Here is a 12,777-nt window from a genome sequence, read left to right on the forward strand (position 1 = left end):
AGGGAAATGCTGAGCTATTATCCCTCCCAGCTCTTGCCACCAGGTGCAGTGAGTTATCAAGTGGCCTCACCTGAGTGGCCACTCCTTGCTTCTCCAGAACAAGCTGAGGCAGGACCCAGTCCTGCAAAGAACTACAGGCCCCAGAGCCTGACTCCTGCCCATACTCCTGACACCTATTTATCTACTTGCACTTTGACATGCTTTCGAACTGCTAGGTTGGCAGGAGCCATAGCTGCCAAGTTATCCCTTTTTTAAAAGGGAAATTCCCTTATGCTGAATAGGCTTCCTCGTGAGAAAAGGGAAAACTTGGCAGCTATGGCAGGAGCTGGGACCGAACAACGGGAGCTCACCCCGTTGCAGGGATTCGAACTGCCGACCTTCTGATCGCAAAGCCCTAGGCTCAGTGGTTTAGACCACAGCGCCACCCACGTCCCTCAATTATTAACGTAATTTAATTTAAAACGACAAGTGATGAAAACTTGCCCATGTTAACCGGTTACAGGTCCTATGTTTAGAGCGATTGTTTGTGTATATAAAAGTAAAAGCATGCCTGGAAGTTATGGTAGCCTGAAACGAAGTGGCTTAGATGTAATCAGTCTGAGAAGCAACCAGCAGAGAAAAGGTGTGGTTAGAGGAACTAATGCTTACCTGAACTCAAGGGGAGTGGGGTTTACTGTCTGGCGGAGTGCTGGTTCCATGTGGGGCAATCTTTGGACCGCCCCCCAGCCATTGGAGGGAAGCCAGGGCCTCCCTCTTTGGCCAGGCAGACTGGAGCCAATACCCCATTTAAACAGGGAGCAACTGGCAGATAGAAGGTGTGGTTAGAGCAGTGGCTCCCAACCTTTTTTTGGCCATGCCCCACCGAAAAATCTCTAAAATCCTGATTCCACCCCTCCCCCCCGGGGGGGGGAGACATATAATTCTTATTATTGAAAAAGTGAACTCCTATTTACATGGGGAAACCGAAAAGGCCATTACAGTCATACCTCTGGATACGAATGCAATGCGGGTTATGAACGTGCCGTACCCGGAAGTAACGGAAGGGGTTACTTCTGGGTTCGGTGGTTCGCGCATGTGCAGAATGAAGTCATGCACATGCACAGAAGCGTCGAATCGCAACCCGCACAGAAGCACAGACACGGGTTGCGTACTGCTCTGGATGCGAACAGGGCTCTGGAAGGGATCCCGTTCGCAACCAGAGGTACCACTGTAACTGTTAATAACTCATTCTTGAATTGCCCCCCCCCCTTAAAAATCAAATTGCCCCCATTTGGGAACCACGGGATTAGAGGGAAGCTTCCAAAAACATCCTATGCGAAAACCACATCCACTGACCCACTGAAGCACAAAAAAATCCACACCTAGGACTACTACTACTACTACTACTATTATTATTATTATTATTATTATTATTATTATTATTGCTGTTTCAGAATTTTAATAAAAGTCAGACTTCCCTCATTATTGGGGGGTGGGGGTGGGGAGATAGGAGGAAAAGACCCTGGATAATTTCACATTGGGAAATTAACAAAATCTTAATGGATTGCAGAGAAGGGACTAAAAAAGGTCCATTTGGAAGCAGACTCTACGAGTATTGGATGAATAAGCAAGGGAGTAAACGTTGGCTACAAGAGATTGCCCTCTACCTCTGGAAAAAGTAGGCAGCTTGCTTGCCAACTGCCTCCATTGGTGCTCCCCCTACGAAGCTTGACAGCAGCCCTGCAGCTCTGCCAGCAGATAGCAATATTCTGCCTCTTATTTTGGAATATTTTTGCAGACTTCCCAGTCATGCATACTCCTAAACTGAGTCAGCATCCCACTTTTTCATATATATTTTTCCAAAAGAAGGATGTTTTTCGGGTACAGGGAATCCACAGGGCTAGAACAAGGTCAGTCAGAAACAATGAAAAGAGACCTTTGGCATTTGGCTGTTAATTTAATGGCCCTTTCCCAGACCTGTAAGAACACTCACAGTGTTTTAAAGTGGAAAACATTTTAAGATACTGTGTTTCTCGTCTTTTCCTCAAGAAAATAAGCCTATGGCTTATTTTGGGGGGATGTATTCTTTTTTTTTATTACGCGTCCAGCCTCGCCTCTTCCTTGGCGCCCTCCAGAACTGCACCTATCACTCTGTCTTATTTTCGGGGTATGGCTTATATTGTGCAAATGCTTATAAATCCTGCTATGGCTTATTTTATGGCTATGTCTTATTTTAGGGGAAACAGGGGTACACACACACACACACACCCCTATTCTGAATTCAGTTTTTAAACTCCACACAATAATACCCAGAGGCTATTTGTAATGAATTCACAGGGAATTTGAATGCACTGTTTAATAGTTGATTCACGCTGAACCTATTTGTCAGAAAGACTTGCTGCCATAGTCGCATCTCTACCCTAACAGGTATTAGCCTCCTAATGTGCTTTTTGAAGGAAATAGCACTTACACGAGGAACCAGGTTGGAAGGACAATTGTTATCGAGAAACAAGGCTGTGTGGAAAAACCCTCCCCATAGGCCAATCTCCAAATCCAGCTGCTTTTTCTTTTTTAAAAAAATAAATAAATATCCAGTGCTAAGCACACTTTTAGAGTTGTATGTAGTATAGTTGCTAAGACAGCAATGACCAGGTTAGAATCATAGATTTGTAGAGTTGGAAGGGACCCTGAGGATCATCTAGTCCAACCCCCTGAAATGCAAGAATCTACAGCTGTCCCATGTTGGGATCAAACCTGCAACCTTGGTGATAATCAGCACCATCCTCTAACCAACTGAGCTAATATTTAGTTCTGAGCAAATTGCTCTGGTTCGCAATTGCTCCGTAAGAGTTTTCACGCATGAAACTCAAATATACTAGAAGAGATGACAAAATAGTTGATTAAAGAGGACGTTGGTCATAATGTTGGGGTAAGTAGGAGCCATAATTATTTCCGAGAATAAATCCTGCCAGGTGAATCTTATCTTCTTTTAAAATTGTTATTGGATTACTAGTTTGGGTTACTAGTGTTCTAGATTGTGGGCGTACGGCGGACTACATCTGGCAAAGTTTGCCAGGCTATTTTGGTTGGCAAACTAAGCAATAACACCATCAGGTGGATTCAGAACTGGTTTAAAAAAACTCTACTCTGAGTGCTCATTAATGACCCCTCATCAAAGTAGAGACACGTTTCAAGGAAGTTCTGGAATCCTCATACTTTCCAGTTGTAGAGTTCATTCTCTGCATGAAGCTAGAACAAGGCCCATTCCTTGGTATCTCAACTTGAAAGGACCTCAGGAAGCTGAGCTGAGGCATACGACCCTCGGCCTGAGATCTTGGAGGGCTACTGCCAGGTCAAGTAAATAACACTAGGACCACGGACCATCTGTCACTCCACATAAAACCCTCATAAATGGAAGGGTAAGCTATAAACGGATTCGAATGTGAGCCAGCCAGGCCACCTACAATAATTTCACCTTAGCTAGGGGAGCTCACTTGGTTGCCTTAAGCAAGACAACGTTATCTCAGTCTCAGTTCTCCCATCTACAACTTGAGTATAGTAATGCTGATGTACCAAACTGGATAGGAAAGACTGCTGAGAAAAACTCTGAATGCTTTCATATATATATATATATATATATATATATATATATATATATATATAAACTTATATGCAGAATTCATCATGCGAAAGGCTGGACTGGATGAATCCCAAGCCGGAATTAAGATTGCCGGAATAAATATCAACAACCTCAGATATGCAGATGACACAACCTTGATGGCAGAAAGTGAGGAGGAATTAAAGAACCTTTTAATGAGGGTGAAAGAGGAGAGCGCAAAATATGGCCTGAAGCTCAACATAAAAAAAACCAAGATCATGGCCACTGGTCCCATCACCTCCTGGCAAATAGAAGGGGAAGAAATGGAGGCAGTGAGAGATTTTACTTTCTTGGGCTCCTTGATCACTGCAGATGGTGACAGCAGTCACGAAATTAAAAGACGCCTGCTTCTTGGGAGAAAGGCAATGACAAACCTAGACAGCATCTTAAAAAGCAGAGACATCACCTTGCCGGCAAAGGTCCATATAGTTAAAGCTATGGTTTTCCCAGTAGTGATGTATGGAAGTGAGAGCTGGACCATCAAGAAGGCTGATCGACGAAGAATTGATGCTTTTGAATTATGGTGCTGGGGGAAACTCTTGAGAGTCCCATGGACTGCAAGAAGATCAAACCTATCCATTCTTAAGGAAATCAGCCCTGAGTGCTCACTGGAAGGACAGATCGTGAAGCTGAGGCTCCAATACTTTGGCCACCTCATGAGAAGAGAAGAATCCTTGGAAAAGACCCTGATGTTGGGAAAGATGGAGGGCACAAGGAGAAGGGGACGACAGAGGATGAGGTGGTTGGACAGTGTTCTCGAAGCTACGAACATGAATTTGACCAAACTGCGGGAGGCAGTGCAAGACAGGAGTGCCTGGCGTGCTCTGGTCCATGGGGTCACGAAGAGTCAGACATGGCTAAACGACTAAACAACAAAACAACAACAACAATTTTTAAAAAAACTATAGAAAAGATAAAAGGTCATCAGCTAATTTACTTTGCTGCTTCAAGTATAGTTGAAAGAAAACCATGCCAAACTATCAAAATCTCTCCTGAATAATGATGAACCTCACCTTCTTGCGTCATGAAATCATCCTCACCAAAGCTATTCAAGTTGCCACAGAGTCCACAGGTCTTATTGTAGTGCTTGTCCGCAAGGGTTATATGAATGTTTCCACTGATATCAGCCTTCACCACAAAGCCATGTTCTTCACTGGCTAACTTATAATAACCCGCCTCCATTTCTATAAATACTCCATTGGAGGCATGAGGTATTGAAATCCTACGATTAGAGAAACAAAGATTCCTAAGTATAAGATGCAGAGGAAAAAGGCATTCTTCACAATTCGTTGCCACTATCAAAATCTTTACCTTTCGTCACCTTGAGTCACCGTGCCATCTAAAAACAAATGAATATCAAAATATTCTCTGAGGTACAGAGAAATGCTGTTTCTTTTTCCATTCTGGTAATCGCCTGAAAAGAAACAAGATGTGATGAGTTTTCTCCCTTCAAAAATGACGCTTTTTAAGAAGTATGTACAGTCCCATACTGTTTCCACATGTGCCCATTCAGTTGACTTGAACTTGGGCTTAGCACGCAGGTTTTGTTTATGTTGAAATCTATAACACAGCTGTTTTCTGAGTTCTCCTTGAGAGCTGAGGGAGATGCCAGAGCCCTTCCCATTGCATGAGACCATCCGGCAGCCATGGCCTCACGCCAACATGACTGATCTTGCCTGCAGAAGCTGAGGGGTAATAACAGGGTGCTGCTCCTGTTTGCACAAAGACCCATTTTAGCAGTAAGCAATCCCAGGGGAAGCAGGGTGACGCTCCAGCTTGACAGGGGCATGATCCTGGTGTATAGAGAATGTGGGCCTTTGTCCTTCATCTGAGTTGTGCTCAGAAATATAGAAAACAGCCACCATCTAAGTGAATGGCCTGTTTTACTGTTTAATTGCTGGTGTCCCTTTAGAAACACTACCCAAGTGCAACACCACTAAAATGACGACTGCACACTAATTAACCTTTAATCACTTCAATTTAGTCAAAACTGTTGGTCCAGCAGGCCTCCATAAATGGAAGTCTTAGACCTTTGCTTCAGCAAGCAAAATATCGTGAGCCAGCTTCTGGAAGTGGAATACAAATTGCCCACCTCTTGGCTTGGAAGCCAACAGTCTTGCTGCACCATTTGGACAGCAATTCCTGCCTCCCACTGTCTCATGCTGCCGCCCCTACCCCACACACTTCACAAACATCTGCCACAAGGCTGGAAAAGGTAGAGAAGCCTGTTGGCTAGATGTTAAAATCCAGAGAACAAAGTGGTTACAGACACCCAGATAACGAGATTGTTAGATTTCATTTACACCTGACTACCAACCACAATTGTGTCTGTGCACACAAGTTGGTCCATTCAGAATCCAGTTCAGACTCACCCAAGAGTGAGAAGGATCTCTTGTGACAGTCTCCAGCAAGCAGATAACTGCAGTCACCGGCAAAATCATACAAAGATTCATCAAATGTTTTAATATGGTGATCTCCAAAAAGGCTACATTGTGCTAAAGGTTGAACATCTGCAAGAGAAAAAATAATAATGATATAGCATGTCCAAAACGCTGAAGTGCAAATCTTGCGGGATGGCTGTGTTTCAGTTTGCATATTGAAACAGTGCTAATTTAACTCATGCTTTTGTTTAATCCAATGATCCTTGTCACCCAGCAAACACAAGACTGTGCAAATTCCTCTCGTATTAATCAATTGTACAACAATAAAGGTAAAGGGGTGCAGTCACGGACGACTCTGCGGTTGCAGCGCTCATCTCGCTTTACTGGCCAAGGGAGCTAGCATTTGTCCGCAGACAGCTTCTGGGTCATGTGGCCAGCATGACTAAGCTGCTTCTGGTGAACCAGAGCAGTGCACGGAAACACTGTTTACCTTCCCAACGGAGCGGTCCCTATTTATCTACTTGCACTTTGATGTGCTTTTGAACTGCTAGGTGGGCAGGAGCTGGGACCGAGCAACGGGAGCTCACCCCGTCGCGGGGATTTGAACTGCTGACCTGATTGGCAAGCTTACCTTCCAAGTCCCGGACTGCAGAATCTGGGACCGGCAGCCGTGTGACACCGGACGTTGCATCAACGTATCTTCCGGTGTCGCTCCGCCCATCTATGGGCACCAAAAATGGCGCCGCCGACACCGGAACTCGCTTCTATGCACTTCCAGACATGCGTAGATGCAACTTTTGAAGCAGTCGGTGGCCATTTTTGGTGCCCATAGAAGGGCAAATCGGAAAGAAAAAAAATGGCCGCCAGCAGGAGAAAATAACGGAGAAAAACAGGAGACGAAGTGATATGGGGGACCACCGGGAAAAGTAAGTAAAAATGGGGGGTTTTCCGGGGAAAACGGGGTGCTTGGCAGCTATGGTGGCAAGCCCTAGGCTCAGTGGTTTAGACCACAGCACCACCCGCGTCCCTTGTACAACAATAGTTGAATTAATATCAGGGTGAATAATCTGGATTCAGAATTCTTTCATCTTGACACAGGAAGTAGAGAGATATGTCCACTGTTGCTGCTCATATACGCATCCTCAGTGGAGCTTTTTGCATAGGTAATATGTGAGTTCAGGCAGGTGATGTTGATCCACAAGCTTGAAGCTCATATCCCCTTCAAAGCCACTGAGCCGCATTTTGTGGTTCCCCACCCAAGGATAGGGAGAAAATTCTTCTTCCATGCTAAGAGAGCTTTGGGGATCTGACCCTAACTTGCATACCCAGACTCCACTGTCCAGTGTTCACCAAGGGGTATATGCCTGGCCCTTAGGGCACCCCAAGCCCCATGCTGTGAGTGACGCCCCAGGAGTTCCCCCTACCCAATAATTTTTCAGTGTGGCAATCAAATATAGTCTTATATTAATTGAGCTCTCCTGCCTGCACTGATACCAAATTAACAAAATCAACCCCATCAAACGAACGGAACACCTTACAGTGCGAAGGAGGCAAAAAAGAGCAGTCCCAAGCAGGAGACCCCCCCCCCCGACCAAAAAAAAATCCTACTCATCCCCAGAAAAGGCAGCAACAGAAGCCCCCACTGTAAAGTGGGTGCAGGAGGGTTGTGCAATGAGGAGGAGGAAGCGGGGCAGCCTAAAATGCAGGGTTGCACTGCCCCCTCTTCACTGGGTATTCCTTTCCGTTTGGCCAAAAATCTACCTCCCTCTGAAAGAGACCAACAGGAGCTTCTTCTGAGGAGGAGGGGGGTGAGAATGCCATCGCCCATAGGAGTCCTAAAAGCAATGTAAAACTTTTTCCTTTGTAGCATGGCCAGGTGTGCTACAGAAAATCTTTCAGAGGGAAGAGAGTCTTGAAGTTACCACCTCTTCGTTGATGGGCAGTGGCTCCCAGCATCCTTTCTGCAGGGATTGGTTGTGTGGTGGTGTTTCCTACAGGGAACTTGGATGTGCAGCCAATCCGGTGGGCTTTGAATCGCTGTCTATCAGCTGGTAGGCGATGGCATCAAGCCTGCCGGCGTTCTGAAGGCAGCCCTGTTTAGGGAAGCTTTTAATGTTTGACTGGTTATTGTATTTTAATATATTGTTGGAAGCTGCCCAGAATGTCTAGGGAAACCCAGCCAGATGGGTGGGGTATAAATAATAAATAAATTATTATCATGATTATCATTTTCATCATCATCATTCCCCATACTGGGCAGGGGTCGGTAAACATAATGGACGAAGGGACAGGATTGTCCATTGAATTGCCCTATGCTGGTTGGGTTTGCGCTGCTTTTGCATGGCTGTTTTCTCAAATGGAAAGGAGCTGCAGAAAAAGGGAAGGGAATAAAAGAATGATGGTTTGATGGCTACACCATCTGGGTGATCACTAAAAAGTGAGTGAACTAGGATAGTGATTCTGGACTAAAAACCTAGTGTAGAAGCAGCTAGGTAAAGGTAAAGGGGCCCCTGACCATCAGGTCCAGCCGTGTCCGACTCTGGGGTTGTGGCGCTCATCTCGCTCTATAGGCCAAAGGGAGCCGGCGTTTGTCCACAGACAGCTTCCGGGTCATGTGGCCAGCATGACAAAGCTGCTTCTGGCGAACCAGAGCAGCGCACGGAAACGCTGTTTACCTTCCCGCCGGAGCGGTCCCTATTTATCTACTTGTGCGACCCCAGAGTCGTCCACGGCTGGACCTAACGGTCAGGGGTAAAGGAAAAGGAAAAGGGACCCCTGATCATTAGGTCCAGTCGTGACCGACTCTGGGGTTGCAGCGCTCATCTTGCGTTATTGGCCGAGGGAGCCGGCGTACAGCTTCCAGGTCATGTGGCCAGCATGACAAAGCTATTTGCACTTTGATGTGCTTTCGAACTGCTAGGTTGGCAGGAGCTGGGACTGAACAACAGGAGCTCACCCCGTTGCAGGGATTCGAACCGCTGACCTTCTGATCAGCAAGCCCTAGACTCTGTAGTTTAACCCACAGCGCCACCTGTGTCCCTCGTGAAAGCAGCTAGTGCATCTCAAAAACTGCCAGCCTCTTCTCTTTCACACAAAGGCATCTCCATCCCTAGAAGCTCTTTTGCCCTGCTGGCAATCGCCTTTCAGAAGTGTCTCCAGAGCAACACATTTCTCCTGGCTTATATAGCCAAGGGTAACAGATCTGGCCAGGAGCAGGGGCTATACACTTAAGCTACAGAACTGGTTTAACCATTTTAGCAGCCCTCCTCTTCTCCTGATCCCAATCGCACAGTAATAGATTAGAATAGGGTTAGAAGTGACCCCAAGGGTCATTTAGTTCAATCGCATAATAATATGTGCCTGCCTTATCCTCAGTTCAGACTACCAGCCCTTTTAGCTCTCCCTTGTCTGATCTGTGGCTCAGTGTGAATAAGCGTAAAGGTATGCACTTGGTGTGGAGGTGAATTTCTCAATGAAATTGTTGATCCCTTGTTATGTTTGGGCAAGAATGCCAGGGCAAAAAAATGCAGGGCAGGAATCATAAACTTTCTTACCTAGTGCCGAGACGGGCAGAACTAACAGCAGCAGCAGCAGCAGCAGCAATACTTTAGAGCCTATCATCTAAAAAATAAACGCAGTAGTTATTAGAAGTTTTTCCCCACCCCTTAATGTATCAAACTGTAGAGACAACAGTACAAATAGCGAAAAGCTTATGCACATTTTTGTTATATTGAGCCTGATCCAGCCAAAGCTAATGCTTTGATTTCAATAGGATTAAAACAGGATTGAAATCAATGGGTCTTTAAAGTGCATAGCCATGCACTACAACCCTACACATATTTACAAAGAAACAAATCTCGTTGGATTAAATGGGATTAATTGCCATGAGAGTGTGCGTAGGATTTTAGGCTTAATCAAATCCCGTTGATTCTTTTTATATTCATTGACATTCTACTTCTCCTCCGTTTGTGCAGGATATTTGGACCCCCCAAAAATGTGATTTATGAATTGGTCTCTATCCTCCATCCCCCGCCCCCAAACATTTCCCCAGCTATATCCAAAAAAATTACAGTACATGCTTTGGATTTGTTACAAACTATGTACAAAATATGTATAGGGATGTCTTTCTATGGCTTACAACCAACCAGCCATCTTCAGAGCCATGTGGTGACATGAAACAGATGTGTGTGTTGTTCACAATTGACCAGTTACTCCTGCCCCCTCATCACACCCAATCTTTATTTGTTGGAGGTCACACCTGCACTGGATTCTATGCACAAACTCTGCAATGCATGTAGGTGTTTGTAACTAGCCCTTGGAAAATGAAGTGTGCATTCAGAATTTACCAATATGCCTGTTAGGGTGTGCAGACAGGACAGGCGGTGGTGTCAATGGCCATGATTCTGCCCCGCCCCCCAAATATAACTAAATGTGCTTTGTGTAGCCATCTTCTCCGATTTTCCATAACCAGTTGGTAGCAAGCAGCTAAGTGTTGGGAAGATTTTTACCACTCCTTTCTCCCCCAAATTTCTGAGCATATGCAGAAGCATGGTAATATTTCCCTTACCTCTTAGCAGAATTATACAAAGTGGTTTATGAAGTGACTACACACCCACTGTAGTAAGTTATTTTGCAGCCAATGCTTCTGTTCGTATGAAACTGGTATAACAGCCCAGCCAGGGCTAACACATGCTAACTGCACTGGTGCAATGCAAACACTTTTTGGGGCAGGTTTGGGGGAAAGGGAGGGGAAAATATGCAGTTGATTGAATTATATCATCAGTTACATGAAATAAATTCCCACATGTCTAATTTCACTAATACCAGTGAAATATAAATTTGGCGTATCCATGTATGGAAAAATTGGGACCCAGGTGGCACTGTGGTTAAATCACAGAGCCTAGAGCTTGCTGATCAGAAGGTCGGCAGTTCGAATCCCTGTGACGGGGTGAGCTCCCGTTGCTTGGTCCCAGCTCCTGCCAACTTAGCAGTTCGAAAGCACGTCAAAATGCAAGTAGATAAATAGGAACCGCTACAGCGGGAAGGTAAACGGCGTTTCCATGTGCTGCTCTGGTTTGCCAGAAGCGGCTTTGTCATGCTGGCCACATGACCTGGAAGCTATACGCCGGCTCCCTCGGCCAATAATGCGAGATGAGCGCGCAACCCCAGAGTCGGTCACGACTGGACCTAATGGTCAGGGGTCCCTTTACCTTTATGTATGGAAAATTAAACAAGAACATTTGAAAAAAGCATGTCTCATTCAGCAATAGCAAAGAAAACAATAGAATCACAACAGGACCCCAATGGTAGGTTACAGAATTATTTGCAGCGGATGGTTTCCTTCCAGATGAGCTGCCAGGTTACATGTAATAAGTTCCCCCAACTATTCAGCACAAGGTTCTAAGAGAGTGTAGCTTCAGAATATTAATAATGACTGGGTCCCCAAAGAATCAATGAAATTTGATGGACAGGCCCCTATTTTGGGTGCTAGCATATAAAATAAAACTGTTTGCAATTGGTCCAACTTAAAAGTCTAAATGTGATCTTAAAAAAGAACAGTTGAGAGTAAAATCAACTGGCGCATTTTATATTTTGTGTAAGAAGTCAGTTCAATGTCACAGTATACAGTACTGTATTCTGAACTCATTACTCATTGTATCATCACAACCACCCAATGAGATAAGCCAGACCAGGGCCGTCTTGAGCAGATCGCGCGCCCTGGTGCTGAGGGGCGGAGATCGCTCCGTCGCCCGCCCCGCCCTCGCAGGGCGCAATTGGTTTCCGCACGGCTTCGCCGCGCGGTGCCCTCCTTGCCAGGCCGGCACCCAGCTTACCAGCCCCCCGCCGTGGTGCACTGCGCCACCGGGGGTCTATGTAGAGCCGGCCCTGAGCCAGACTGAGATGGGGTTTTTCTCCAGGCCATCCAATCTGCTTCACCTCTAAGCTGGAATACAAACCCAGGTCTTCAAATGTACAGCAGTTACTCCTTGCATCAGAGACATTCTAGAACTCTAAAATTTTCACAACCATAAGTACACACATGCACGTCCATATTTTAATTTAAGCTTGCTTTTTGCCTTTTGCCCAATTCTGATTCCATGAATATTTCCTTTGACTACCCACATCAAATAATGCCTGAACAACTCAGATGGTGAACAAATATCAGTTTTCTAAACATTTATCTATTGTAAATTCCTTCCTAACATTTATAAAGGGTCCACTTAATTGTTTTCAGCCGATAGACCTACACTTTGCTGCATCAATGATAATCATAAAAATCTGCTGAAATAATAATATAGATACCTTTGCTTCTGTGCAAAATTTAAATTGCCCATCAACAATGTGCTTCTCTAATGATCGAAACTAGATTCCTGAAGGTCCTTAAGCCGCCTCTCCTTTAGAAGGCCACATTGGAATGGCCTCGGTGGGCTATTTGTTCCTGTTATATAAGCCAGGAATTCTTGCTCACCAAAGGGAAAAGATAAAGAGTGACTGTTGCTTCCGCCAGATTTGCAACACAATGGTGCAACCAGGAAAATCAGTTGCCTTAATGGCTAAAAAATAACAATGAAGGGAAGTCGTATTAAATAATCTTTACAAGACAGATAAACCTTTGAAATGATGTGTGCGTCTCTCTGTGCGTGAGCATAAAAGTCCGAGAGCCGTTTTGCTTATGCGCTGCAAATAAGACTTTACAGGGAGGGAGTGAAATAATAGATTTGGTTGTATTGGAATGCAATACGGTGCTTCCTGACAGTA

The 12,777-nt window shown here is 45.1% G+C and overlaps 1 protein-coding gene across 2 annotated transcripts in view; it reads right to left on the bottom strand.

Moving 5' to 3' along the window:
• VWF (von Willebrand factor) overlaps positions 1-12,501 on the bottom strand; it is a 158,821-nt gene extending 146,320 nt beyond the window's left edge. The window contains exons 1-5 of one of the 2 annotated variants that reach the window (XM_035138705.2): positions 12,322-12,501; positions 9,573-9,639; positions 6,010-6,147; positions 4,949-5,051; positions 4,651-4,859 (exon numbers count right to left, since the gene is read on the bottom strand). In XM_035138705.2, coding sequence (XP_034994596.2) covers positions 4,651-4,859; positions 4,949-5,051; positions 6,010-6,147; positions 9,573-9,639 — 517 coding nt within the window. In that variant the 5' untranslated portion in view covers positions 12,322-12,501. Of the gene's footprint in view, positions 1-4,650; positions 4,860-4,948; positions 5,052-6,009; positions 6,148-9,572; positions 9,640-12,321 lie in introns of those variants that run through there. The other variant, XM_035138706.2, reaches the window with a different exon arrangement.
• Positions 12,502-12,777: the final 276 nt, after the last annotated feature.

The sequence above is a fragment of the Zootoca vivipara genome, chromosome 5, assembly GCF_963506605.1.
Source record: "Zootoca vivipara chromosome 5, rZooViv1.1, whole genome shotgun sequence".
NCBI lineage: Eukaryota > Metazoa > Chordata > Lepidosauria > Squamata > Lacertidae > Zootoca > Zootoca vivipara.